A 26665-nucleotide genomic window follows, 5' to 3' on the forward strand; every position below is an offset into this window, starting at 1 on the left:
CTCTTTTTTTAAAAATATATTTTATTGATTTTTTACAGAGGGGAAGGGAAAGGGATAGTTAGAAACATCGATGAGAGAGAAACAACATCGATCAGCTGCCTCCTGCACACCCTCTACTGGGGATGTGCCCGCAACCAAGGTACATGCCCTTGATCGGAATCGAACCTGGGACCCTTCAGTCTGCAGGCCCCGACGCTCTATCCACTGAGCCAAACCGGTTAGGGCATTACACTTTCTTTATCATTCATCCATCAATGGACATTTATGTTTCTATATTTTAACTATTATAAATAATGCTGCAATGAACATGGGGGTGCAGGTATCACTTCAAGTTAGTGTTTTTGTATAAATTTCCAGCAGTGAAATTACTGGATCATGTAGTAGCTCAATTTTTAATTTTTTGAGAAACTTCCATATTATTATTCATAATGGCTGCTCCAATTTACATTCGCACCAACAGTGTACAAGTGTTCTCTTTTCTCCACATCCTTGCCAACACTGGTTATTTAATGTCTTTTTGGTAATAGTCATTCTAACTGGTGTGAGATTATATTTAATTGTGGTCTTGATTTGCATTTCCCTGAAGACTAATAATGTTGAGCATCATTTCAGGTACCTGTTGGCCATCTGTATGTCTTTGGGAAAATGTCTGTTCAGATCTGTTCATTTTTAAATTTGTGTTTTTGAAATTGAGTTCTTTATATATTTTTAATATTAACCCTTTATGAGATATGATTTGCAAATATTTTCTCTTATTGAGTAGATTGCCTTTTTATTTTGTTGATGGTTTCATATGCTGTGCAGAAGCTTTTTAGTTCATTGTATTTCTACTTGTTTATTTTTGCTTTTGTTGTCTTTGCTTTTGGTGTCAGTTTAAAAATATCTCCACTACTGATGTCAAAGAGCTTCTAAACACCTCTGCTTTTTTTCAAGGAGTTTTATGGTTTCTTGTCTTACATTCATGTTTTTAATCCATTTTGTGTTCATTTTTTAGGATGATGTAAGATAGTTGTCAAGTTTTATTCGTTTGTATGTAGGTGTCCAGTTCTGTCAGCACCACCAAGGATATTTTTTCCATTGATTTTCAGAGAGAGTGGAAGGGAGGGAGGTCGGAGGTAAGAGAGAGGAAGGAAGGGAAGTGGGAGGAAGGGAGAGAGATACATCTATGTGAGAGAGACACATCGATTGGTTGCCTCCTGCATGCACCCTGACCCACAACCCAGGAATTGAGCATGCAACCCTTAACCCAGAATTGAGCGCAACCCTTCAGTCCATGGGCCGACGTTCTAGCCACTGAGCAACATGGGTTAGGGCTCAGCATCACCTATTGAAGAGACTGTCCTTTCCTTATTCTAAATTCTTGGCTTCTTATCATGAATTAATTGACAATATATGTGTGGGTTTATTTCTGGGGTCTCTATTCTGTTCCCTTGATCACATATATATTTTTCTGCCAATGTCATGCTATTTTGATTACGCTACCTCTGTAATTTAAAAAGTAGTTTAAAATCAGGAAGTGTTATGGCTCCAGCTTTTTTCTTTGTTTTTTTCAAGATTGCTTTGGCTATTTGGGTTCTTTTGTGGTTCCATACAAATTTTAGGATCATTTGTTATGTTTTTATGGAAAATGCCATTGGAATTTTGATAGGGATTGCATTGAATCTATAGATTGCTTTGGGTAGTATTGAGATTTTAATATTAATTCTTTTGATCCATGAGCATTGAATAGCTTTCCATTTATTCTTGTCTTCCTCAATGTTTTTTAAATCAATGTCTTATACTTTCAGTGTATAGTACTTTCATTCCCTTGGTTAAATTTATTCCTAGGTAATTTATTTATTTATTTATTTATTTATTTATTTATTTATTATTTATTTATTTATTATTTATTTATTTTAGAAAGGAAGGGAGAGGGACAGAGAGCCAGAAACATCGATGAGAGAGAAACATTGATTCAGCTGCCTCCTGCACACTCCCCACCGAGCATATGCCCGCAACCAAGGCACATGCCCTTGACCGGAATCAAACCCGGGACCCCTCAGTCTGCAGGCCGACGCTCCATCCACTGAGCCAAACTGGTTAGGGCTATTTTATTCTTTTTATTTATTTATTTATTTTTTAAATAAATCTTTATTGTTCAGATTATTACAGTTGTTCCCCTTTTTTCCCCCCATAGCTCCCCTCCACCCAATTCCCACCCCACCCTCTGCCCTTACCCCCCCACTTTCCTCATCCATAGGTGTACACTTTTTGTTGCCGGGTCAAAGGTCATACACATGGAAAATGTAGCTATTTCCATCCGCGACCGTGTCCCTGTGTTCAGAAAGGTCTCTCACAACTTGTTCACGCTGTACTCAGAAAGGGTACAGAGACACGTAATGGCTTTTTAAAATAGTGTGTCCTCTTACGTTTAAAATGAGGATTTCGTTACCAAAAGTGAGGAGAAAGCAACACTACAGCTGCTCTTGCCCCTCTCGCCCTTCGGGTGATAGTTGTGCTTGGGGCTGCGCGCTGGTTCGCGGGCCGTCGACGAAGCCGTCTGGGTGGCTCGCGCGGTTCCACCAGCTTCCCAGGGGCCGTTGCAGCCTCACAGGGGCCGTCTTAGCCTCGCATGGGCCGTCTCAGCCTCACAGGGGCCGTCTCAGCCTCACAGGGGCTGTCTCAGCCTCACTGGGGCCGTCTCAGCCTCACAGGGACCGTCTCAGCCTCACAGGGGCCGTCTCTCAGCCTCACAGGGGCCGTTTCAGCCTAACTGGGACTGTCGCAGCCTCACAGGGGCTGTTGCAGCCCTGCAGGGGGCGCCGCATCCCACGTTGGGGGTGAAGGTGTGAGTAAGAAGCTCCTCTCGCTGTCTCTCCTGCTGGAAGTTTCTGAGAGCCGTCTGCAGGTGCTGGACATCATACTTTAACTGGTCAACACGAAGTTTGGCATTCTGTCTTTTGTTGGGAGGCTCCTTGCTGGACAAAATCTCCAGGCGTTCTAGCTGGCTGAATATCTGGTATGCTTGCTTGGGTTTCGTTTTCTACTAAGTTCACAGACTGCTTGTCTGCCATCTCCCGGTGTCCCATGTGAGACAGGATCTGGTGCACCTGCTTGTGCATTTGCTGGTACAGTGGTTCCATGTCACCGGCCCAGCCGGGTCCAGCTCCAGCTTCCTCTGAACCTGAGTCTGCTTCTTGAGTGTGTCCCTTACGGGTGCCAGGAGTTTAAATCTGCAGTTTGTTGGGTTAAGCTGCAAAAGCGCAGGTGGTTCCTTTTGTGCCACTGGCACAGCTTGGGCAGGGATGTAAATTGAGTAGGGCGGGGTCTCAGGGAATCACCAGGGCGGAGCAAGCAGCAATGGCGTCTCCGCGACTCCTTGCCTCTCTGCGACTCCGCGTCCCCGAGTGCCGGCGAGCAGCTCCGCAAGAGAGCCACCCTCGCTTTCCGACCCACTGCAAGGCCGTCCCGCCTCTCCCCGTAGGGGTCTGGGACCTCAGAATCCCGCCCCAAACAAGCTCAGTGGATTCGAGAGTTTGTAACCCCTTCCGATTGAAAAAAACCACGCATCCAGTTGCAGCCCGCCTGGCGCACAATTCCGTACCTCTGTTCTTGGCACCTCTGCATATCCTACTCAGTCACACTTCTTTCTTTCCTTCCAGTTGTAGAACTTCCACTGGGCTAGCTTTCCCATGGTTCTGAATGATAGCTGTTTGTCTTATAGTTGGTAGTTTCAATGTTGTTGTGGGAGGCAGCACACACAGGTCTATACCTTACACCGCCATCTTGGTTCTCCTTAACTGCATTTTATTCTTTTTAATGCAATTGTAAATAAGATGATTTTCTTAATTTCTTTTTATCATAGTTTGTTATTAGTATATAGAAACACAAATGACTTTTATATATTGATATTGTATCTTGCAACTTTACTGGTTTTTGATGGAGTCTTTAGGATTTTCTATATATAATTTCATTTAATCTGCAAATAGTGACAGTTTTTCTTTTTCATCTCTAATTTGGATGCCTTTTATTAGTATTTCTTTTTATTGCCTAATTGCTCTGGCTAGGACTTTCAATACTATCCTATCTAATAAAGAGGGGATATGCTAATTGACCCTCATGCTGTCGCAAAGATGGTGGCACCCACAGCCAATAAGGAGCGATATGCTAATTGACTGCCCCACCCTCAAAGATGGCGGCACCCACAGCCAATAAGGAGGGGATATGCTAATTAACTACCTCACCCTCAAATATGGCAGTGCCCACAGCCAATAAGGAGGGAATATGCTAATTGACTGCCCCACCCTCAAAGATGGTGGCGCCCAGTTCCCTCAGCCCCGCTGGGGTTGCAGGCGTGGCAAGGCCGTGCGCCTGCCTCCAGAGTCCTCCAGTCCCCTCAGCCCCCCAGCCGCCCAGGGCCAGCCCAAGGCACAGGCAAGCCTTGGATGGCAGCTGCCCAGCCACCCAGGGCCGGCCAAAGGTGCAAACAGCCAGGGCCGGCAGAGGCTTGTGCTGCTGGCAGTGGCAGCAGCAGAGGTGTGATGGGGCATTGCCTTTCCCTGATCGCCAGGTCATCTCCCAGGGCTCCGGGACTGTGAGAGTGGGCAGGCCAGGCTGAGGGACCCCCCCTCTAGTGCATGAATTTTCATGCACTGGGCCTCTAGTGTTGAATAAAAGTGCGAGAGTGGTCATCTTGTCTGATTTTGATCTTAGGTAAAACTTTCAGCTTTTCACCATTGAGAATGATGTTGGCTATGGTCTTGTGATATACGACCTTTATTATGTTGAGGTACATTCCCTCTGTGCCTGCTCTGTTGAGAGTTATTATCATAAATGGATGTTGAATTTTGTCAAATGCTTTTTCTGCATCTGTCAAAATGATCATACGATTTTTGTTTTTCATTTTGTTAATGTAGTATATCACATCGACTCATTTGTAGATGTTGAAGCATCCTTGCATCCCTGGATAAATCCCACTTGATCTTGGTATATGATTCTTTTACTGTGTTGTTGAATTTCATTTGCTAATATTTTGTTGAAGATTTTTACTTATGTGTACATCAGGGATATTGGCCTATACTTTTTTTTGTGTGTGGCATTTTTGTCTGGTTTTAGTATCTGGCTAATAATGCAGCCCTCATAAAATGGATTGTGAAGAGTTCACTCCTCTTCCTTTTTTAGAAAAGAAAGAGGAGGGCTGATATTAATATTTCTTTGAATGTTTGATGGAATTTACCAGTGAAGTTCTCTGGTCCTGGACTTTTGTTTGTTGGAACATTTTTAATTACTGATTTAGTCTACTTAATAGTAACAGATCTATTCAGGTTTTCTGTTTCTTCAGGATTCAGTCTTGGAAGGTTGTATGTTTCTAGGAATTTATCCATTTCTTCTAAGTTATCCAATTTTTGTGTGTAATTGTTTATAGTTGTCTTATGATATATTTGTACTTTTGTGGTATCAGTTGCATCATGTCGTCTTTCATTTCTGAGATGAGGAATGGTGAGAGTAATCATAAATCTTTTTGAATGACTATAAGTTTGAGTAATACTAGTAAGTATTTTTGTATTTATGTGTTCGCTCTCTCTTTTCTTTGTTTCTGTTGAGTCTAGCTAAAGTTTTGTTAATTTTGTGTATCTTTTTAAAGAACCAGCTCTTGCCCTGGTTCAGTTGGTTGGAGCATCATCCTGTACACCAAAAGGTGGCGGATTCAATTTCTGGTCAGGGCACATACCTAGGTTGCAGATTTGGTCCTCCGTGGGGGAGCTTACGGACTTGAGGGGCAACTGTTTCTCTCTCTCTCCTTCCTCTCTCTCGAAAGAAGTCAATAAAAACATATCCTTGGGTGAGGATTAAACAAGCAGCTCTTAATTTTATTAATATTATCTAATAGAGGCCTAGTGCATGTACTCATGCACATTGAAAGGAAATAATTAGAAGGTGGCCGTACTCGCCCTGGAGTCAACCTCCCATGGTCCCTCCCTGGCTGCACCTGGGGTGGCGCCGGGGCTTGAAGGGTGTCCCTCGGCCTGGCATGCGGGGATCAGGTCGAAACCAGCAGTCCAACATCCCCTGAGGGGTCCCAGAGTGCAAGAGGGCACTGCAAAGTTGCTGTTGCTAGGCAACTCCTGTGTTGAGCATCTGCCCCCTGGTGGTCATTGTGCATCATAGCTACCTGCTGGCTGGTCAGCCAGTTGGCCAATCGCTTAAGCTTTTATATATAAAGATTGTCTTTTAATCACTACTTTATTTATTTCTGCTCTGATCTTTGTTATTTTGTTCCTTTTACTATCTTCAGGCTTTGTTTGTTCTTTTTTTCCTAGTTCCTTGAGGTATGAAATTAGGTTGAGACTTTTCTTTTTACCTGAAATAGGCATTTTTGCTATGAAATTTCATCTTTGAACTGTTTTTGTTGCATTACATAATCTTTGGTATTTTACATTTTCATTTTTCTCAAGGTATTTTTATATCTTTTAATTTTCATTTGACCCATTGGTTGTTCAGTTTCATGTTGTTTAATTTCTACATATTTGTGAATTTTTTAGTTTTATTCATGTAATTAATTTTTAGTTTCATACCAGTGTGTTTAGAAGAGATGCTTGGTATGATTTTAACCTCTTAAATTTATTAAGACTTATTTTGTGGCCTCACATTGTGATCTGTCTTAGAAAATGTTCAAATGTGCACTTGAGAAGAATGTATATGCTATTGCTTTAATGTTGTTCAAATATTTTTTAACTCCATCTGATCAATGTGTCATATAAGGCCAGTGTGTCCTTATTGAGATTCTGTCTGGATGATTTATCTATTGATGTAATATTAGTGGGGTAATGGTAGGGAACTTTTTCTATTATTGTATGCTGTCTATTTCACCTTTCAGGTCTGTTAACACTTGCTTTATATGTTTAGGTGCTCCTATGTTGGTTATATAATATTTACAAATATTATAAGTGTTATATCCTCTTGTTAGATTGACTCCTTTATCATTATGTAACACCAGTTTTTTTGGTCTCTGAGATAGAAACTTAATATGAATTGTTTTGTATATCCACTTTTTAATTCTCATTTAGATGAGTATAATTTTTAAAATGAGCACCAAAAGAAAATTGTTGAAATACAGTTGTCCCTTGAACAATTCAAGGTTGGGAGTGCCAACCATCTGTGTAATCAAAATCGGTGTATATTTTAAGTTGGCCCTCTGCATATGTGGATTCCAGACCATGGATTGAAAACAGCATTGATGGGTAAACATCGCAGGTTTGAACTGCGTGTGTCCATAGCATAAGGGAACAACCCACTTTATTCAAGGGCCAATTTGTTTACTAAAGTAGTTAGTGATCTCTGTCTTTATTTAGCCTTTCACCTGCTGTTACTTTTTTGGTTCATTTGTTTAAAGGTTAATACCAAAGTGTATTCTCTTAAATTGTCATCTAGAATCCTGAACTAAGAATGGTTGAGAGTAATTACAAAAAATTTCCAGTGACCATAAGTATGATTAACATGGCTTTAGCATGAAATATTTTAATATGTAACTGAAAAATATATAATTTTGTAATTAAATATAGGTAAGTATTTCTAATTTTATTTAAATAAAGTAAAGGTTTTGGAAGACATAATGATTGAAAAGCTTGAGTTTGATATTTTTTGACATGGAACAACTTGATTTATAATGCCATTGAACATCTGTCTTTGTAGAGAAAATATCTAACTTTCTCTTTCAAAAAAATCCTTAATGATTGTACCTGTTTTTCATAAACCTAGTAGAAAGAAACCCAACTTAAAAACAATAGTGAAAGGCCTGGCCGGGTGGCTCAGTTGATTGGAGTGTCGTCAGGTACATCCAAAGGAGGTTGCAGGTTCGATCCCCTGTTGGGGCGCATGTACCGGAGGCAACTGATTAATGTTTCTCTCTCACATAGATGTTTCTTTTCTCTCTCTCCCTTCCTCTCTCTGTAAAGTCAATTAAAAAATATCCTTGGTTGAAGAATTAAAAAAAAAAACAACCATAATTTTATTTATTTATGCAGCTGTTGGATTATCTGCTTCCTATCACTTCTATTATAGACTTGTCATTTTGTATGATGTTATGAGGCAACACAACGTATTATACTGTGTTGTTTTTTGTTTTGTTTTTACTCAAAGTACAAAGTGTAAATTTTCAATCTTAATGACTTTGCTTTTTATTATTTAGTTTTGAAATGCAGAGAACACCACGAAAAAGTAATAATGATGAAGAGTTGAATGTGATTCTTCCCCAGACTCCAGTTAGGTATGAATTTTCTTACTCTTCATTTTCATTATAATTGTTTATTCAGTGCTTCATAGAGCTTTGGGTTCATTTATTTATTCCATTATATATTTATATATAGATGCCACGAATATAGTATATTGAGTGCTTTTTGCGTTCGGTATTTTGCTAATTGCTGAGGATATGATTATTAGACCTAGTTCTGTCTATCATTAAGGAATATAGCCTGGAATGGGAATGTGTTCCATCTCAGTAAATAAAAAAGTAAAAATATGTTTCACCATTTGGTTTGCATACAACCTAGAAGGATTTGAACTATTTTTTATGACCTTATCCTCACTTACTTCCCATGTATAATCTGTTTCAAGTCTTATTGAATTTACCTCTAAAATATTTCTTGAATCCATCTACTATTCTCCATTTCTACTCTCACCACCCTGTCCAAAATATCTTTTTTCTTTGATTTTTTGAGGTATCCTAATATCTGATCTCATCACCATTCCGTTCTGTCTACCACCAGATCTGTTCTCTAGAACCTCCAGAATAATATTCTAGAAATACACTCTGCCATTAAATCTTCTGATTGTTTCCTGTTGCAATGGAAATACAATGCAAATGTTTAAATAATGCCTACAAGATCTTATATGATCTAGCTTTGTTGCCTGTCTAACCTCATCTTGTTTTCCTGTTCATTATGTATTAGCCAGTTTCCTGAACTCTCCAACCAGCCTCTTCTTTTGTGCTTGAGGACTTTTACGCTTGCTTTTCCCTCTTAACTCTTTTCTTTCCATGAATTACCAACTGTTACTGTACCTTTAGGTTCAGCACAAATAGTACTTTTTAAAAAAGATTTATTTCTCTCTGAAGTATTTTCTTTTATTCCTTCTCAGAGCATCCTTTTGAATTCCTTCATAGTGTGCATCACAATTTGTAATTAGAAAACCATTTGTGTGCTTGCTTGTTTTTGCTAATATTCATAAAAGACTTTAAGTTGTATACCACATGGACCATGACGTTTTTGTCCAGCATGTGATAATTAGGGCCAAGGCTAATACTTGGCATATAGTAAGTAATCAGTCATATTTTTAAATGACCATTTAGAGATATAAAATACATTTTTGTATAAGTATAGTAATAGACATAAGACAAGTTAATGAAATGGCACAGAATGAACTTTATGAAGTGATATTTGAACTGAATTTTGAATATGTAAGGATTTATGTCACAGGATACTGGCATTTTAGTGGGTAGGAACAGCATATGCAAAGGGATGGAAGGAAGAAACAACAAGATGTTTCCGGGGAACTATTAGCAGCTCTGTATTGATTGACTGTAAAATGAGAAAATGACATGCAAGAGAGGAGGGAGGGAATCAGATTATGAAGGACCTTATTTTCCATACTTACAAGTTTTGACATTAGCTTGTGCACAATATACATAGCCTGTTGGTATAAATGGGTGTTAAGCAGAGGTAAGGATAAAATCAGACTTGGTTTTTGAAAGTTTACATGGTGTTAGTTTGTGAGGTGGTGGAGGCAAACATGGTGAGAAATACTGAGACCTGTTAATCTGTCACAATGGTTCTTAATCAGGGGTCAAATTATAATAACCTGGGGAGTTTTTTCAAAGTACATGTGCCTAGAGCAGTGATGGCGAACCTTTTGAGCTCGGCGTGTCAGCATTTTGAAAAACCCTAACTTAACTCTGGTGCCGTGTCACATATAGAAATTTTTTGATATTTGCAACCATAGTAAAACAAAGACTTATATTTTTGATATTTATTTTATATATTTAAATGCCATTTAACTAAGAAAAATCAACCAAAAAATGAGTTTGCGTGTCACCTCTGACACGCATGTCATAGCTTTGCCATCACTGGCCTAGCGCCTACTACCGTAGACATAGTGAGTCAAAATCTCTGGACTGTTGTATTGCAGTAATTCAGTTGAAAGATGTTGAAACAAGAGATAGGCAGTGGAAATGAAGGAGCAAGAACAGGTTTGCAAATATTTGATGAATTCATATTTAGAATATTATTCTTGCGGCTTTTATGGGATATGAAGATGTGTAGTAAGTAGTAGGACATAAGGATCTTATATATTAGGGAATAATCAGGGAGAGTTAAAGCCCTAAAGTAGATGAGGTTGCCTGAAGTGAAGGTGTATAATGGCAAGAATGTATGGCTAAGGACTGAACCAGAAAAAATGCTGTCATTGAAGGACTAAATAGAAGGTAGATTAAATGAGAAGTGTGATTGGGAGCTCAGAGAGTGAATGCAGAAAAGCCAAAGGGCGGGGAGGCAGTTTCAGGAAAGAGCAGGTGTTTAAGAAAGTCAAGTATACCTCAAGGAAGTCAAATATAAGATAAAATGAGAAAGATTTTTGGTTTAGAAGTTTGTGACTTAAGTCACTGTGCTTTAAGTAGATTATTGGATGTACAAGTCATAGAAGCAATGTATTTGAAAGGTGAGGAAGTGTAGGTATCAGTTTATAGATGCTTGACTGAGAACACTGAACACATTTTACTGAATAATATTTAACAATCCTTTCAACCATAAATATTCTACAGTTCTTTGCATCATTAAGTAGTGCCTACAGTAGCAATACACTGCTACTCCAAAATTGGAACATTAATATTTACTATACCATCAATCATACAATTATAGAATTAAAGAGAATTCCTAAGATATTGACCTAATTTTATGCTTTAACAATGATGACTTCTAAAATTATGTATGCTTTCCTTTTGAAAAATTTCTTGCTGTCTTTATTTGAAAAAGTTTAGTATTTATATTAATGTTTTATTAAAAGATTACTATTTTGATGCTAGCTTATATGTTTTCTCCTTAATATAATATTAGTTTGACCACTTAATGTTATATTGATTTATAGTTCTATTAGTAAATAAGCTCATCGTTTTTTAGAAACATTATGAACACATTTTATCTTTAAGCTTTAAGTAAAATATAATTCCTTGTAAATAATAGTACACTAAGGGTTTTATAAAGTTTTATTGCAGAGAACTTTTTAAAGATAAATGGGAGACAGTGAGTTTGAAGATATATTTAATTTGTGTGTTAGATACATTTCACTTTTTTCCCTTTATTGCTTAACACTTCTGTTGTTGTTGTTTTTTGTCTAGGACTGTTATGAATACTATCCAACAATTAATGATGATCTTAAATTCAGCAAGTGATCAACCATCAGAAAATCTGATTTCCTATTTTAATGTAAGCCATGTATGAACATTATTTATTGTAATATCTTAGCAAAGAAATTTGAAATTAGAAGTTAAAATTCTGAGTATTTTTAAAATACTTATTCCTAATCAACAAGAATATAGTTGTCTATTACCTTATTTTTTAAAAGCTTCAATATTAAATATTATTAGTAGATGTTACTAGTAGACAGCATTTTTCTTAGATTTCCTCTTATTATTTACCTTACTCAGCATTTTTTCTTATAATTTATTTTTTTAACTTTATTTTTATTGTTGACATTATTATAGATGTCCCCATATTCTAGCTCCTTTGCCCATCTCCACCCAGTCCCAACTCCCTTCCCTTCATCCATCACCACACTTGTCTGTGTCTATGGGTTATGTATATACTATAGGCCTGGTGCACGAAATTCGTACACGGGTAGGGTCCCTAGGCCTGGCTGGCAATCAGGGCTGATTGGGGCCTTCCGGTTGCCAGCCAGGGCCTTCCTTCTGCTGCTGGCTGGGCCTTCCTTCGTTCTGCACTGCCCCCGATGGTCAGTGCATGTCATAGAAAGCGATTGGTCTCCCGGTTGAACTCCTGTGGGGACAATTTGCATATGAGGCTTTTATATTTATATATGTACACACACACACACACACACACACACACACACACACTAGGAGTCCAGCGCAGGATATCTCGTGGCGCCACCCACCCACCCGCAGCCCTGCCTTGACACCCGAACCTGTCCACGCAGAGCTCCAGCATGCCTGGCCCAGCCCCCAAACCCTCTGGCCTTCTCTGGCTGCTTCAAGCCCCGACCTCAGTCCCTCCAGTCGCCTGGGGCTGGTTCTGCCTTCTCCAGGCGCCTCCCCGCTTCTGCCCCATCTCCAGAGCAATGCGGAGGCTCCGCCCTGTCATGGCTCTGGAGGAGAGCATGGAAGCCTCCACCTGCTGTGCTGTACTCCTTCCCCTGGCAGGTGGGCTGTGGGGCACTCAGAATGCCTGCGGTGGGTGGTGAAGGACTGGTGAGGGGGGCGCTATGGGCTCTCACCCCTGCTCTCCCCTGCATAGGATGGTCCCGCCTCCTCCGGGTGCCTCCCTGCTTCCGCCCCATCTCCGGAGCAACACCCCAGCTAATATGCTAATGACCTGGTCATTATGGCATCATGCTCATTAGCATATTAGCTCTTTATTATTATAGACAGATGTTCTTTGGCTAATCCCTTCATCTACTTTTATCCTGTCTCCCTCCTCCCTTCCCTCTGACAACTGTCAGTCTGTTCCTCGTATCCATGCTGTTTGTTTTGTTCATTAGTTTATTTTGTTCATTAGATTTCCACATATAAGTGAGATCGTATAGTATTTGTCTTTCTCTGACTGGCTCATTTCACTTAGCATAATAATCTCCAGTTCCATCCATGCTGTCACAAAGGGCAAGATTTGCCCTGGCTGGGTAGCTGTTAGAGCATTGTCCCTATGTGCCAAGGTTGCAGGTTTGATCTCCTGTCAGGGCACATACAAGAAGCAACCAATGAGTGCATAAATAAGTGGAAAAACAAATCTCTCTCTCTCTTCCATCCTCTCTCTCTCTAAAAACCAATAAAAAGTAAATTTAAAAGGTAACATTTTCTTCTTTTTTATGGCCACATAGTATTCCATTGTGTAAATATACCACAGCTTTTTAATCCACTCATCAACTGATGGGCACTTGGGCTGTTTCCAGATCCTGGCAGTTATAAATAATGCAGCTATGAACATAGGGGTGCATGTATTCTTTCAAATTGGTGTTTCAGGATTCTTAGGATATATATTCAGAAGTGGGATCGCTGGGTTGAAAGGCAGTTTCATTTTTAATTTTTTGAGGAAACTCTGTTGTTTCCCACAGTGGCTGTACAAGTCTACAGTCCCACCAACATTGAACTAGGGCAGTGATAGCGAACCTTTTAAGCTCGGCGTGTCAGCATTTTGAAAAACCCTAACTTAACTCTGGTGCCGTGTCACATATAGAAATTTTTTGATATTTGCAACCATAGTAAAACAAAGACTTATATTTTTGATATTTATTTTATATATTTAAATACCATTTAACTAAGAAAAATCAACCAAAAAAATGAGTTCGCGTGTCACCTCTGACACGCGTGTCGTAGGTTCGCCATCACTGAACTAGGGTTCCCCTTTCTCCAATTCCTAGCCAGCACTTGCTATTTGTTGATTTATTGATGGTAGCCATTCTGGCAGGTGTGAAGTGATATCTCATTGTGGTTTTAATTTGCATCTCTCTGATGATTAGTGACTTTGAGCAGTTTTTCATATGTCTATCAGTCATCTGTGTGTCCTCTTTGGAGAAGTGTTTATTGAGGTTCTTTTCAGTAAAAAATGGGCAAAGAACCTGATTTGGATTAATTGTCTTCCTGGTGTTGAGTTGTATAAGTTCTTTATATATTTTGGAAATTAACCCCTGGTCAAATGTATCATTGGTGAATATGTTCTCCTGTACAGTGGGGTTCTCTTTTCACTTTGTTGGTGGTTTCCTTTGCTGTACAGATGCTTTTTAGTTTGATGTAATTCCACTTGTTTAATTTTTTTCTGTGTTTGTTTCCATTGTCCAAGGAGATATATCAGCAAAAATATTGCTCTGAGAGATGTCTGAGATTTTACTGCCTATGTTTTCTTTTAGGATTTTTATGGTTTTGCAGCTTACATTTATATCTTTTACCCATTTTGAATTTATTCTTGTGTATGCTGTAAGCTGGTGGTCTACTTTAATTTTTTTCACATACTTGTCCAATTTTCCCAACACCATTTATTCAAGAGGCTGGTTGTCTTTACTCCATTGTATGCTTTTGCCTTCTTTGTCAAATATTAATTGACCATAAAGGCATTTATTTCTGGGCTCTCTGTTTTGTTCCATTGATCTATATGCCCGTTCTTATGCCAGTACCAGGCTGTTTTGATTACAGTGGTCTTACAGTTTGCTATCAGGTATTGTGATACCTCCAACTTTGTTCTTTCTCAAGATTGCTGAGGCTATTCAGGGTCTTTTGTGGTTCCATAAAAATTTTTGGAATATTTGTTCTAGACCTGTAAAAAATGCCATTGGTATTTTCATAGGAATTGCAATAATCTGTAGATTGCTTTGGGGAGTTTGGACATTTTGACGTTAATTCTTCCGATCCATGAACACAGTATACTAGTATTCTTCCATTTGTTTGTATCTTACTCAGTTTCCTTCTTCAATGTCCTATAGTTTTCAGAGTACAAATCTTTTATCTCCTTGCTTAAAGTTATTCCTACCAGTAAGTACCTAGTTTTTGTTGTTGAAATAGTAAGTAGGATTTCTTTCTTAGTTTCTCTTTCTGATAGTTCATAATTGGTGTATAAAAATGCCACTGATTTCTGAATTTAATTTTGTATCCTGCTACTTTGCTAAATTCATTTATTAGATCTAGTAGTATTTTTGTGGAGTCTTGTTCAGACCTCATTCCCAAGATCATTTTCTTTCTGGTTCAGACATAGGTTTTGTTTAGTTCCTTTAGTAGTGAAAGTTAGTTTAGGATGAACTTAGAGGGTTTTTTGGAGTTTTATGTAGGCTACTAGTACAAATTACCTATCTCAGAATGGACATATCTTGAAGAATAGTAAGCTTTTCTTTGATTTTGCTTCTTTATTACATCAGGTTTATTCATTTTAAAAATTAATGCCACATTTCCTTTTGTGTATAAGTAAAACTTTAGAAGCTTATACACATTTTAATGGATATTTTGGCAACAATAATTTTCTGACAGGAAATGTTTCTTTGTTTCCATGTTTCTAAGACTTGTGTGCTGTTTTTGTTTCATAAAGATAAAATCATTTATTTTATAGAATGGGAAATTTTTGAATGACTGTTTACATTTCAAAGAAAATTATAATTAGTCTTAATTTTGAAACATTTATTTTCTTTTTTAGAAAATATATTTTTATTGATTTTATAGAGGAAGGGAGAGGGGGAGGGAGAGAGAAACATCAATGATGAGAGATAATCATTAATTGGTTGTTTCCCGCACCCCCCCTACTGGGGATCGAGCCCACAACCTGGGCATGTACCCTGACTGGGACTCAAACATTGACCTCCTGGTTCATAGGTTGATGCTCAGCCACTGAGCCACACTAGCTGGTTTGTTTATTTTCTAATGTATAATATTTTAAATGTGTTTGATTGATAGAGATTATAAAATGAAGTTTATCTTTGGTTATAGCTGAAGAAAATCAGGTTTGTGACAATATTTTAATGTGTCATAATATGCATTTTAATAATTATCTTGTGAGGTATTTTAATCATTAAAATTGATATAACCCACCCTGGCCAGTTTGGCTCAGTGGATAGAGCATCAGCCTGCAGACTGAGGGGTCCCGGGTTCGATTCCGGTCAAGGGCACATGCCCGGGTTGTGGGCTCCATCCCCAATCGGGGGGCGTGCAGGAGGCAGCCGATCCATGATTCTCTTCCATCCTTGATGTTTCTATATCTCTGTCCCTCTCCCTCTCTGAAATCAATAAAAATATATTTTGAAAAAAAATTGATATAACCCTACCTTATATAATACATATATTAGAACTTTGTAACCATTTCTCTGGGTTTCTAAATACGTAGCTAAATTATTTAGGTAATTCTTAACTTTTTTTTTTAAGAGAGGGAGGAAGGTAGAGGAGAGAGAGTAGGGGGAGAGAAACATCAATTTGTTGTTTTACGTATTTATGCATTCATTGGTTGATTCTTGTATGTGCCCTGACTGGGGATTGAACCCAAAACTTTTGATTATCAGGATGACACGATGCTATAACAAGCTGAGCTACCTGGCCAGGGCAAAAACAAATTTTTTTTTCATTTAAAAAATCTTTATTGTTGAAAGTATTACATATGTCCTCTTTTCCCCCCCAGTGACCCCTTTTAGCCCATCCCCGCCCGCACGCTAGGCTTCACCACACTATTGTCCATGGGTTATGCATGTATTTATACAAGTTCTTTGGTTGATCTCTCCCCACCCCTCACCCACTCTCACCTTCCCTTTGAGATTCTACAGATCTACGCTTCTATGTCTCTGGCTCTGTTTTGTTCATCAGTTTACTTTGTTCATTAGATTGCACATATGAGTGAAATATGTGATACTTACCTTTCTCTAACTTATTTCACTTAACATAATACTCTCCAGTCCCTCCATGCTGTCTCAAAGGATAAGAGATTCTTCATTTTTTACTGCTGCGTAGTATTCCATGGTGTAAATGTACCACAGCTTTTTTTATTTTTAAGTATATTTTTATTAATTTCAGAGAGGAAGGGAGAGGGAGAGAGAGATAGAAACATCAGTGATGAGAGAGAATTATCGATCGGCTGCCTCCTGCATGCCCCACACTGGGGATCAAGCCCTGCAACCTGGAATGTGCCCCAACTGGGAATTGAATCATGACCTCCTGGTTTATGGGTGGATGCTCAACTACTGAGCCATGCCAGCCGGGCTGTACCACATCTTTTTTACCCACTCATCTACTGATGAGAACTTGGGCTGTTTCTAGATCTTAGCTATTGTAAATTCTGCTGCTATGAACATAGGGGTGAATACATTCTTTCTGATTGGTGTTTTCGGTTTCTTAGGATATATTCCTAGAAGTGGGATCACTGGGTCAAACGGCAGTTCCATATTTAATTTTTTGTGGAAACTCCATATTGTTTTCCTTAGTGGCTGCACCAGTCTGCATTTCCACCAGCAGTGTACTAGGGTTCCCTTTTCTCCACATCCTCTCCAGCACTTCTCATTTTTTGATTTGTTGATGGTAGCCATTCTGACAGGTGTGAGATGATACCTCATTGTCATTTTAATTTGCATCTCTCTGATGACCAGTGACTTTGGGCATGTTTTTATATGTCTCTTGGCCATCTGTATGTCCACTTTGGAGAAGTGTCTATATAGCTCCTCTGCGCATTTTTTAATTTGATTATCTTCCTTTTGCTAAGTTGTATGAGTTCCTTATATATTTGGGTAATAACCCTTCATCAGATGTATCATTGCCAAATATGTTCTCCCATACAGAAGGCTCTCTTTTCATTTTGTTGATGGTTACTTTAGCTGTGCAGAAGTTTCACATTGCCCCATTTGTTTATTTTCTCCTTAGTTTCCCTTCCCCTGGGAGATGTATCTATAAATATATTGCTATGAGAGATGTCTGAGATTTTGCTGCCTATGCTTCCCTCTAGGATTTTTATGGTTTCACAACTTACATTTAAGTCTTCTATCCATTTTGAATTTCTTCTTGTGTCTGGTGTAAGTTGGTGGTCTAGTTTCATTTTTTTGCATGTACCTGACCAATATTCCCAACACCATTTACTGAAGATACTGTCTTGACTCTATTGTATGCTTTTGCCTCCTTTGTCAAATATTAATTGAGCATAATGGGTTAGGTCTATTTCTGGATTCTCTGTTCTGTTCCATTGATCTATATGCTGTTCTTATGCCAGTACCAGGCTGTTTTGATTACAGTGGCTTTGTAGTATAATGTGATATCTGGTATTGTAATCCCTCCAACTTTATTCTTCTTTCTCAACATTGCTGCAGCTATACATGTTCCTTTTTGGTTCCATATAAATTTTTAGAGTATCTATTAGAGATCTGTGAAATATGCTGTTGATATTTTAATAGGATTTGTATTGAATCTGTAGATTGCTTGGGTAGTATGGACGTTTTAATGATATTAATTCTACCAGTCCATGAACATAGTATATTCTTCCACTTGTTTATATCGTCTTCTATCTCTCTTTTCAATCTCCTGTAGTTTCCTGAGTACAAGTCTTCTACCTCCTTGGATAAATTTATTCCTAAGTATCTTAATTTTTGTTGTTGTTGCAATTGTAAATGGGATTATTTGTTTAGTTTCTCTTTCTGAGACATCATTATCTGTATACTAGAGGCCCAGTGCATGAATTCGTGCATGGATGGGGTCTGGTGGCCTGGCCCCAAATGGGGCAGATCATGGCCGGGCCTGTCGGGAGGCGGGAGGAGGAGATGGTGGGAGGTTGTCCAACTGGCCTGCCCCGGATTGGGGCCCAATCAAGGCTGGGCTGGTGGGGGAAAGGGACTGTGGGCGATTGGCTGGTGGGTCCCGCCCCTGATTAGGGTAGGGTGGCTGTGGGTGGTGGGCTGGCTGGCCCTGCCCCCAAATGGGGTGGTGGGGGCTCATTGGGGGTAGGGCCAGCCAGGGGGAATGGCTGTAGGCAGTTGGCTGCTGGCCCTGCCCCTGATCGAGGTGAGGGGACCAATTTGAGGTGGGGCTGGGTGGGGGGAGGAGCTGCAGGAGGTTGGCTGGCCAGCTGAAACCACCCCTTATTGAGGTACAGTAGCGATCAGGGGTGGGGCCCATTGGGGGGAGGGGCTGTGGGCCAATTGGGCAGTGGGGGCCCATCGGACAGGGCCATCCAGGGTGAAGGCCCTGGGTGTTGGCTGAATACCCCGCCCTCCTATCAGGGTGGGAGAGGCTGATCAGGGGTGGGGCCGGCCAGGGAGAGGGGACGCGGGAGGTTGACTGGCTGGCTGCACCTCCTGATCGGGCCGGTTGGCTGGCCGCAGTGTGTGTCATAGCAACCAGTCTGGTCACTGGGTTTTATATATATCCTATCTAATAATAGACAAACATGGTAATTAACCATACCTCCGACACGCTTCCCATTGGCTAATCAGGGTGATATGCAAATTAACTGCCAACCAAGATGGCGGCCAGCAGCCAGGCAGCTGAAGCGAACAGGAGGCTTGCTTGCTCCAGTGATGGAGGAAGCCAAGGTTCCCCGCCTGCCGCTGCCGGCCTCTGAGCTGCACTCTAAGAAACAATGTTGCAATTATAGAAGCTAAACAAACCCCAGAAACCTGCTTTCAGCCAGCCGGGTCTCAGAGCTGGAGCTGCAACAGTGTTTCAATTTTAGAAGCCAAACAAACCCAGATACCTGCTTTCAGCAGCCCGAGGTCTCAGAGCTGGAGCCGAGCCTCAGAGCTAAAGCCGGATCTCAGTTCCAGTGACAGCCATAGAAGGTAAATAAATCCCAGAATAAAAAAAAAAAAGGAGAGGTTGGGAGCTTCAGTCACCCGCCAGCCTGAAAAAGGCCCTCAGCCCCTCACCCAGACTGGCCAGGCACCCCAGTGGGGACCCCCACCCTGAAGGGGGTGTGACCAGCTGCAAACACCCATCAGCCCCTCATCCAGGCTGGCCAGGCACCCACGCGGGACCCCCACCCTGATCCGGGACACCCTTCAGGGCAAACCAGCCAGTCCCCACCCGTACACCAGGCCTCTATCCTATATAGTAAAAGGGTAATATGCAAACTGACCCTAACAGCAGAACGACTGGGAATGACTGGTCACTATGACACACACTGACCACCAGGGGGCAGACACTCAATGCAGGAGCTGCCCTCTGGTGGTCAGGGCGCTCTCACATGGGAGGAGCTCTGCTCAGCCACAAGCCAGGCTGATGGCTGCCAGTACAGCGGTGGTGGTGGGAGCCTCTTCCACCTCCTCAGGAGCTCTAAGGATGTCCAACTGCAGTTTAGGCCTGCTCCCCGCTGGCAAGTGGACATCCCCCGAGTGCTGCCGGGCTGCCAGAGGGATGTCTGATTTCCATCTTAGGCCCAATTCCCTGGGGAGCGGGCCTCAGCCAGCAAGTGGTCATCCCCTGAGGGGTCCCAGACTGTGAGAGGGCACAGGCCAGGCTGAGGGACCCCCCTCCCCCTCTAGTGCACAAATTTTTGTGCACCGGGCCTCTAGTATAGATATAAAATGCCAGCGACCATAATGCCGTAATGACCATAACGACTGGTCGCTATGATGCCCACTCCCACCAGCGATCCAGCCCGATAGGGGGGTGGGGCCAGCCAGCCAACCCCCACGCAGCCCTTTCTCCCGGCCGGCCCCATCCCTGATCATACTGCCCCACTCCAATCGGCCCTCAGCCCCTTCCCCCAGCTGGCCCCGCCCTTAATTGTCCCCCCCACCCCAATATGGGGCAGGGTCAGCCGGTCAACCACCTGTGGCCCCTCCCTCCTGTCAACACCACCCCTGATGGGCCCCCACCACCCCAGTCAGCCTGCAGTCCCTCCTCCCAGCCAGCTCTGCCCCTGATCGGTCCCCCCACTCTGATCAGGGCCAGCCGGCCAACCACCCATGGCCCCTCCCCCAGGCTGCTGGCCCCTGATCGGGCCCCCCAACCCCATGCAGGGGCGAGGACTGCTGGTCCACCGCCCACAGCCCCTCCCCATGGCCGGCCCCACTTCCGATCAGCCCTCACCACCCCATTGGCACGTGGCCCCTCCCCCCATCCAGCTCTGCCCCTGATCGGCCCCACCACCGGCCCACCGCCCACAGCTCCTCCCCACAGCTGGCCCTGCCCCCAATTGGTTCCCCCACCCCAATTGAGGGCGGGGCCTGCCAGCCAATCACCCACGGCCCCTCCCCCCAGCCAGCCCAGCCCTGATCAGGCCCTGATTGGGGTGGGATGGCCAGCCAACCTCCCACCATCTTCTACTCCCAACAGGCCCAGCCCTGATCCGCCCCTATTGGGGCTGGGCTGACCAGACCCCACCTGTGTACAAATTCGTACACTGGGCCTGTAGTTGATATATAAAAATGCCATTGATTTTGAGGTGTTAATTTTGTTTCCTGCTACATTGCTGAATTCATTTAGTAAATCCAGTAGTTTTTTGGTGGAGTCTTTAGGGTTTTCTATGTACAATGTCATGTCATCTGCAAATGATGAGAATTTTGCTTCCTCCTTTCCAATTTGGATGCTGTTTGTTTTCTTCTTGTCTGATCACTGTGGCTAGGATTTTCAGTACTATGTTGAATAAAAGTGGTGACAGTAGGCATCCTTGTGTTGTTCCCGTTCCTAGGAAAAATGGTTTTAGTTTTTGCCCATTGTGTATGATGTTAGCTGTAGGTTTGTCATATGTGGCCTTTATTACATTGAAGAATGATCCCTCTATGCCACTTTGCTGAGAGTTTTTATGAAAAATGGGTGTTGGATTTTGTTGAATGCTTTTTCTATGGCTATTGATATGATCATGTGGTTTTTGTCTTTCAATTTGTTTATGTGATGTATCATGTTTATTGATTTGCAAATATTGTACCAATCTTGCATCCCTGAAATAATTCCCACTTGGTCATGGTGTATGGTCTTTTTAATATATTGTAGGATCCTATTTGCTAATATTTTGTTGAGGATTTTAGCATCTATGTTCATCAGATTTATTGGCCTATATTTCTCTTTCTTTGTAGTGTCTTTATCTAGTTTTGAAATTAGGATAAAGCTGACCTCATAAAAAGAGCTTGGAAATGTTCCTTCTTCTTTGATTTTTTAAAATAGTTTGAGGAGGATTATTGTTAGTTCTTCTTCATTCCCTGTGAAGCAATCCAGACCAGGGGTTTTGTTTGCTGGAAGTTTTTTTTTTTTTTTATTACTGCTTTAATTTCATCAGTTGTTATTGGCCTATTCAGGTTTTCTGATTCTTTCTTATAATTTTAGAAGACTGTATTTTTCTAGGAATATTTCCATTTTATCCACATTGTCCAGCTTATAGGCATATAGTTGTTCATAGTATTTTCTTATGATCTTTTGTATTTCTGTGGTGTCAGTTGTTACTTTACCACTTTCATTTCTGATATTATTTATTTGAGTCCTCTCTCTCTCTGTTTCTTGATGAGTCTACCTAAAGGTTCATCAATCTTGTTTATCTTTTTAGAGAACCAGCTCTTGGTTTCAGTGATCTTTTATATTGATTTTTTAGTCTCTATGTCATCTATTTCTGCTCTAATATTTATTATTTCCTTCTACTTATTCTGGGCTTCTCTTGTTCTCTTTCTAAATCTTTAAGTTATAGGGTGAAATAGTTTATTAGGCATTTTTCTTGGGTTTTTTTTAGGTAGCCATGTAGTGGAACTTCCTTCTCAGGACTACTTTTCCTGTGTCCCAGAGATTTGGGTTTTTGTCTGTTCATTTTCATTTGTTTCCAGGAAGTTTTGTTATTTCTTGATTTCATTGGTAACCCATTCATTGTTTAATAACATGCTAGTTAGCCTCCAGGTATTTGAATGTTTTTTAGTATTTTTATTGATTTCTAATTATTCCATTGTGACCTGAGAAGATGCTTGATACGATTTCAATCTTCGTGAACTTGTAGAGACTTATTTTGTGTCCTAAAATGTGGTCTCTCTTTGTTAATGACCCAGGCACACTTAAGAAGAATGTATATTCTGCAGCTTTGGGTTGAAATGTTCTATAAATATCAGTTAAATCCATCTGATCCAGTGTGTCCTTTAGAGTCACTGTTTCCTTGTTAATTTTTTGGCTGGAAGATCTATCTAGTGAAGTCAGTGGGGATGTTAAAGTCCCCTACTATGACTGTATTGTTGTTGATCTCTCCCTTAAAGTTCTCCAGAAGTTTTTTTTTAATATGTTTAGGTGCTGTTATGTTGGGTACATATATGTTTACCAGGGTTATGTCCTCTTGTTGGATCGATCCCTATAGTATTATTAGTGACTTTTATTGTCTCTTGTGATGGCTTTCATTTTGAAGTCCATTTTGTCAGATATGAATATTGCTACCCTAGATTTTTTGTTTGTTTGTTTTTATTTGGATGGAAAATTTGTTACCATTCCTTCATTCTCATCCTTTGTGAACATTTTGTTCTGAGGTGGGTCTCTTGTAGAGAGCATATACTTGGATCATGTTTTTGTATTCATTCAGTGACCCTATGTCTTTTGATTGGATCATTTAATCCGTTTATATTTAAGGTTGTTATTGGTAGGTTCTTATTTATTGGCATTTTAATAGTTTATTACTATGTTTCTCTCTGTATTTCTTCTTCTCATTACTGCAGTTCTTTAGCATTTCTTGCAGTGCTGGTTTGGTAGTGATAAACTCCTTTAGCCTTTTGTTGTCTGGGAAGCTCTTTGTTTCATCATCTACTTTGAATGATAGTCTTGCTGGATATAGTAATCATGGTTTCAGATCCTTGCTTTTAGTTCATGCCATTCCCTTCTGGCCCATAGAGTTTCTGATGAGAAATCAGCTTACAGCCTTATGGGAGCTTCTTGGTAGGTAACAAATTGCTTTTCTCTTGCTGCCTTTAAGATTCTCTCATTGTCTTTAATTTTTGGCACTTTAATTATGATGTGTCTATGTGTGGGCCTGTGTAGGTTCTTGCTTGGGACTCTCAGTTCATCCTGAACTTGTGTGACATTTTCCTTCACCAGGTTAGGGAAGTTTTCTGCCATTATTTTTTCAAATAGTTTCTCTATCCCTTGCTCACTTTCTTTTCCTTCTGTTCTCCTATGATGTAAATATTGTTATGTTTCATGCTGTCCCTCAGCTCCCTTAAGCTGTCCACCTGTTTTTTCTTTTTTTTTTCTTTTTGGTTCTCTGAGTGAATGATTTTTTCCTACCATGTTTTCTAATTCACTAATCCCATACTCGGCTTCCACTAATCTGTTGTGTATTCCCTCTTATGTCTTCTTTATTAGTGCTATGTCATTCCTCATTTATGACTTTTTTCATAGTTACTATATCTTTTCTCATGCTCTTGAGCATCCTTGCCATCATTATTCAAAACTCTATATCTGATAAATTTCTTATCTCTGTTTCATTTAACTCTTCTTCTGGAGAATTCTCTTGTTCTTTCATTTGGGCTTTATTTTTTCTGTCCTGATTTTGGCTGTCTGTCTGGGTTTTGTCATGAGTTAGATCTACTACCACTCCCAATCTCTAATGCAGGACAGTGTCAGATGCTGTTTGTGCCTGGTCCTGGGTACCCTGTTTGGAACTATTAGCAATTCATAGCTTGTGGCTCCCTCTGCTGGGGCTTGGTGCCTTTGAAAAGGACAAAAATGTGCACCAAGGTCTGCTTTTCCTAGCCCTGGGCCAGAAGAGGATCAAGCAAAGACTCAAAGCCTACAGAGATCCACCTCTGCCTATAGCCTAATTGTTATTTAGTCTTGATTAGCCTCAGGCTTTGGACCACAGGGAGGTGCAAGAGGTTTTCCAATATGGTGGGGCAATTTCTTCTTCCTGCAGGCTGAATGTTATTCTCTTAATGGGCCTCAGAAATTTCACAGTCTCTTAATGCACTCCAGCAATTCCACAGTGTGGGGCAAGGGGTTTTCCAATAGGGTGGGTCAGTTATCCCACCCCCACCCCCCAGGCAAAAGCTGTCTGGATGGTAAAGGTCTTCAGAGAAAGATGTCCTCTAAAGCGTGAGGAAATGAATCAGTACAGGAAACCAGGGTAGATGACCCCCAAGCTCCAATCCCAGAGCCCCCAACCCTGGACTCTCCTCACACAGCTCCAGTTCACTCTACCATCCTTCTGCCAGAGCCCAAGGAGAGTGGCTGCATACGAAATTTTGTGTGTTGGCCCTTTACGTGGGCACCTGTATTTCCAGCTGGCCACCCTGGCAGATAGCAAACCAGCCAGACGTTGTGTGGGCACCTTTCTCAGTTCTGCTACTCTGAGCTGGAGGACTAGATTGGGGTTTAGACCCCAGAGTTCTCAGTGGGAAGCCCCCCATTGCTGAGATATCCCTCCGGAACTTCAGCTGCTGTCTGTGGGAGCCTGGCCAGCCCTTTAGTGCCTCTACACTTCCTACCAGTCTCTATGTGGTCTTCACTTTCCATCCTTGGTTATGATGATTCTCTCCAGCTAGTCTTCATTTGATTATTTAGGATGGTTTTTCTGTATTTTAGTTGTAATTTCAGTTTAGTCCTGGGAATATGTTAGTATAGCTTCCACTTACACTGCCATTTTGGACTCTCCTGAAAGCACAATTTTAAATTAGGAAATGATACCAAGCTCAAATCTTAGTTTCATTTTTATCAGTTGATTTTTGGGGGCATAACATACATTCTAATGTAACTCCTAATTGGTGATAATTTATGAGAGCATATGAGGCTCTTTTTTGTTTTTGGTAATTGTTTCATTTTTTTTAGTAAGGTTAATAGATAAATAACATTGTTAGTTTCAAGTATACAAAATTTTTGTTTTTGAGATAGAGATTTTTAAGACCTATTCTCTTAGCAATTTTCATATATGCAATGTAATATTGTTAACTATAGTGACCATGCTATACAGCAGGGGTGGGGAACTGGTTTTCTGCCACGGTGCCATTTGGATATCCATAACATCATTCACAGGCCATACAAAATATCAACTTAAGCCCTAGCTGGTTTGGCTCAGTGGATAGAGTGTCGGCCTGTGGACTGAAGGGTACTGGGTTCAGTTCTGATCAAGGGCGCATGCCTGGGTTGCGGGCTCGATCCCCAGTAGGGGGCATGCATTCTCTCTCATCATTGATGTTTCTATCTTATCTCTCCCTCTCCCTTCCTCTCTGAAATCAATAAAAATATATTTAAAAATATATATCAACTTAAAATTTAGCCTACTATATTTGGCCAAACATTTAATTAATTCACCCCTGATGCCTTAGCAGGGCCAGACCAGATGATTTTTGGGCGTTTTATGGCCCGCAAGCCCAGTGTTCCTCACCCCTGCTGTACATTATATCCCCATGACTTATTTATTTTATACCTGGAAGTTTGTACCATTGACCACCTTCATCCATTTTGTTCACCCCACACACCTCTGGCAACCACTATCCTCTGTATCTATGAGCTTATATTTTTTGTTTTATTTATTTTTAATATTATGTATATAAATGGGATCATAGGGTATTTGTCTTTCTGTTTGACTTGTTTCACTCAGCATAATGCCCTTAATATCCATCCATTTTGTTGCTCATGGCAAAATTTCCTTGTTTATGGCTGAATATTATTCCATTGTGTGTGTATGTGTGTGTGTGTGTGTGTGTGTATATATATATACACACACACACACCACCCCCCACACACACCTCACACATATACTAGAGGCCCGGTGCACAAAAATTTGTGCACTCGGGGAGGAGGGGGGGGGTCCCTCAGCCTGGCCTGTGCCCTCTCACAGTCTGGGACCCCTCGGGAGATAACGACCTGCTGGCTTTAGGCCACTACCGGGTGGCAGAGGGCAGGCCCAATCTCTAGGTGCAGCCCCTGGTCGGGCTCAGAGCAGGGCCGATTGGTGAGTTGGGGCGCCACCCCCTGTCATGCACAGAGCAGGGCGATCAGAGATTGCGATGCCACCCCTAGTCACGCTCAGGGTAGGGCGATGGGGTTGGGGCACTGCCCCTGTCA

General features: G+C 41.0%; 1 protein-coding gene across 1 annotated transcript in view; it reads left to right on the forward strand.

Moving 5' to 3' along the window:
- RB1 (RB transcriptional corepressor 1) overlaps window positions 1-26665 on the forward strand; it is a 198402-nt gene that overhangs the window by 69525 nt on the left and 102212 nt on the right. Inside the window, 2 exon segments of the mRNA XM_006109689.3 lie at window positions 8168-8245; window positions 11366-11453. Coding sequence (XP_006109751.2) covers window positions 8168-8245; window positions 11366-11453 — 166 coding nt within the window.

Source organism: Myotis lucifugus, unplaced genomic scaffold (genome assembly GCF_000147115.1).
Source record: "Myotis lucifugus unplaced genomic scaffold, Myoluc2.0 scaffold_7, whole genome shotgun sequence".
In the NCBI taxonomy this organism is placed as follows: Eukaryota; Metazoa; Chordata; class Mammalia; order Chiroptera; family Vespertilionidae; genus Myotis; species Myotis lucifugus.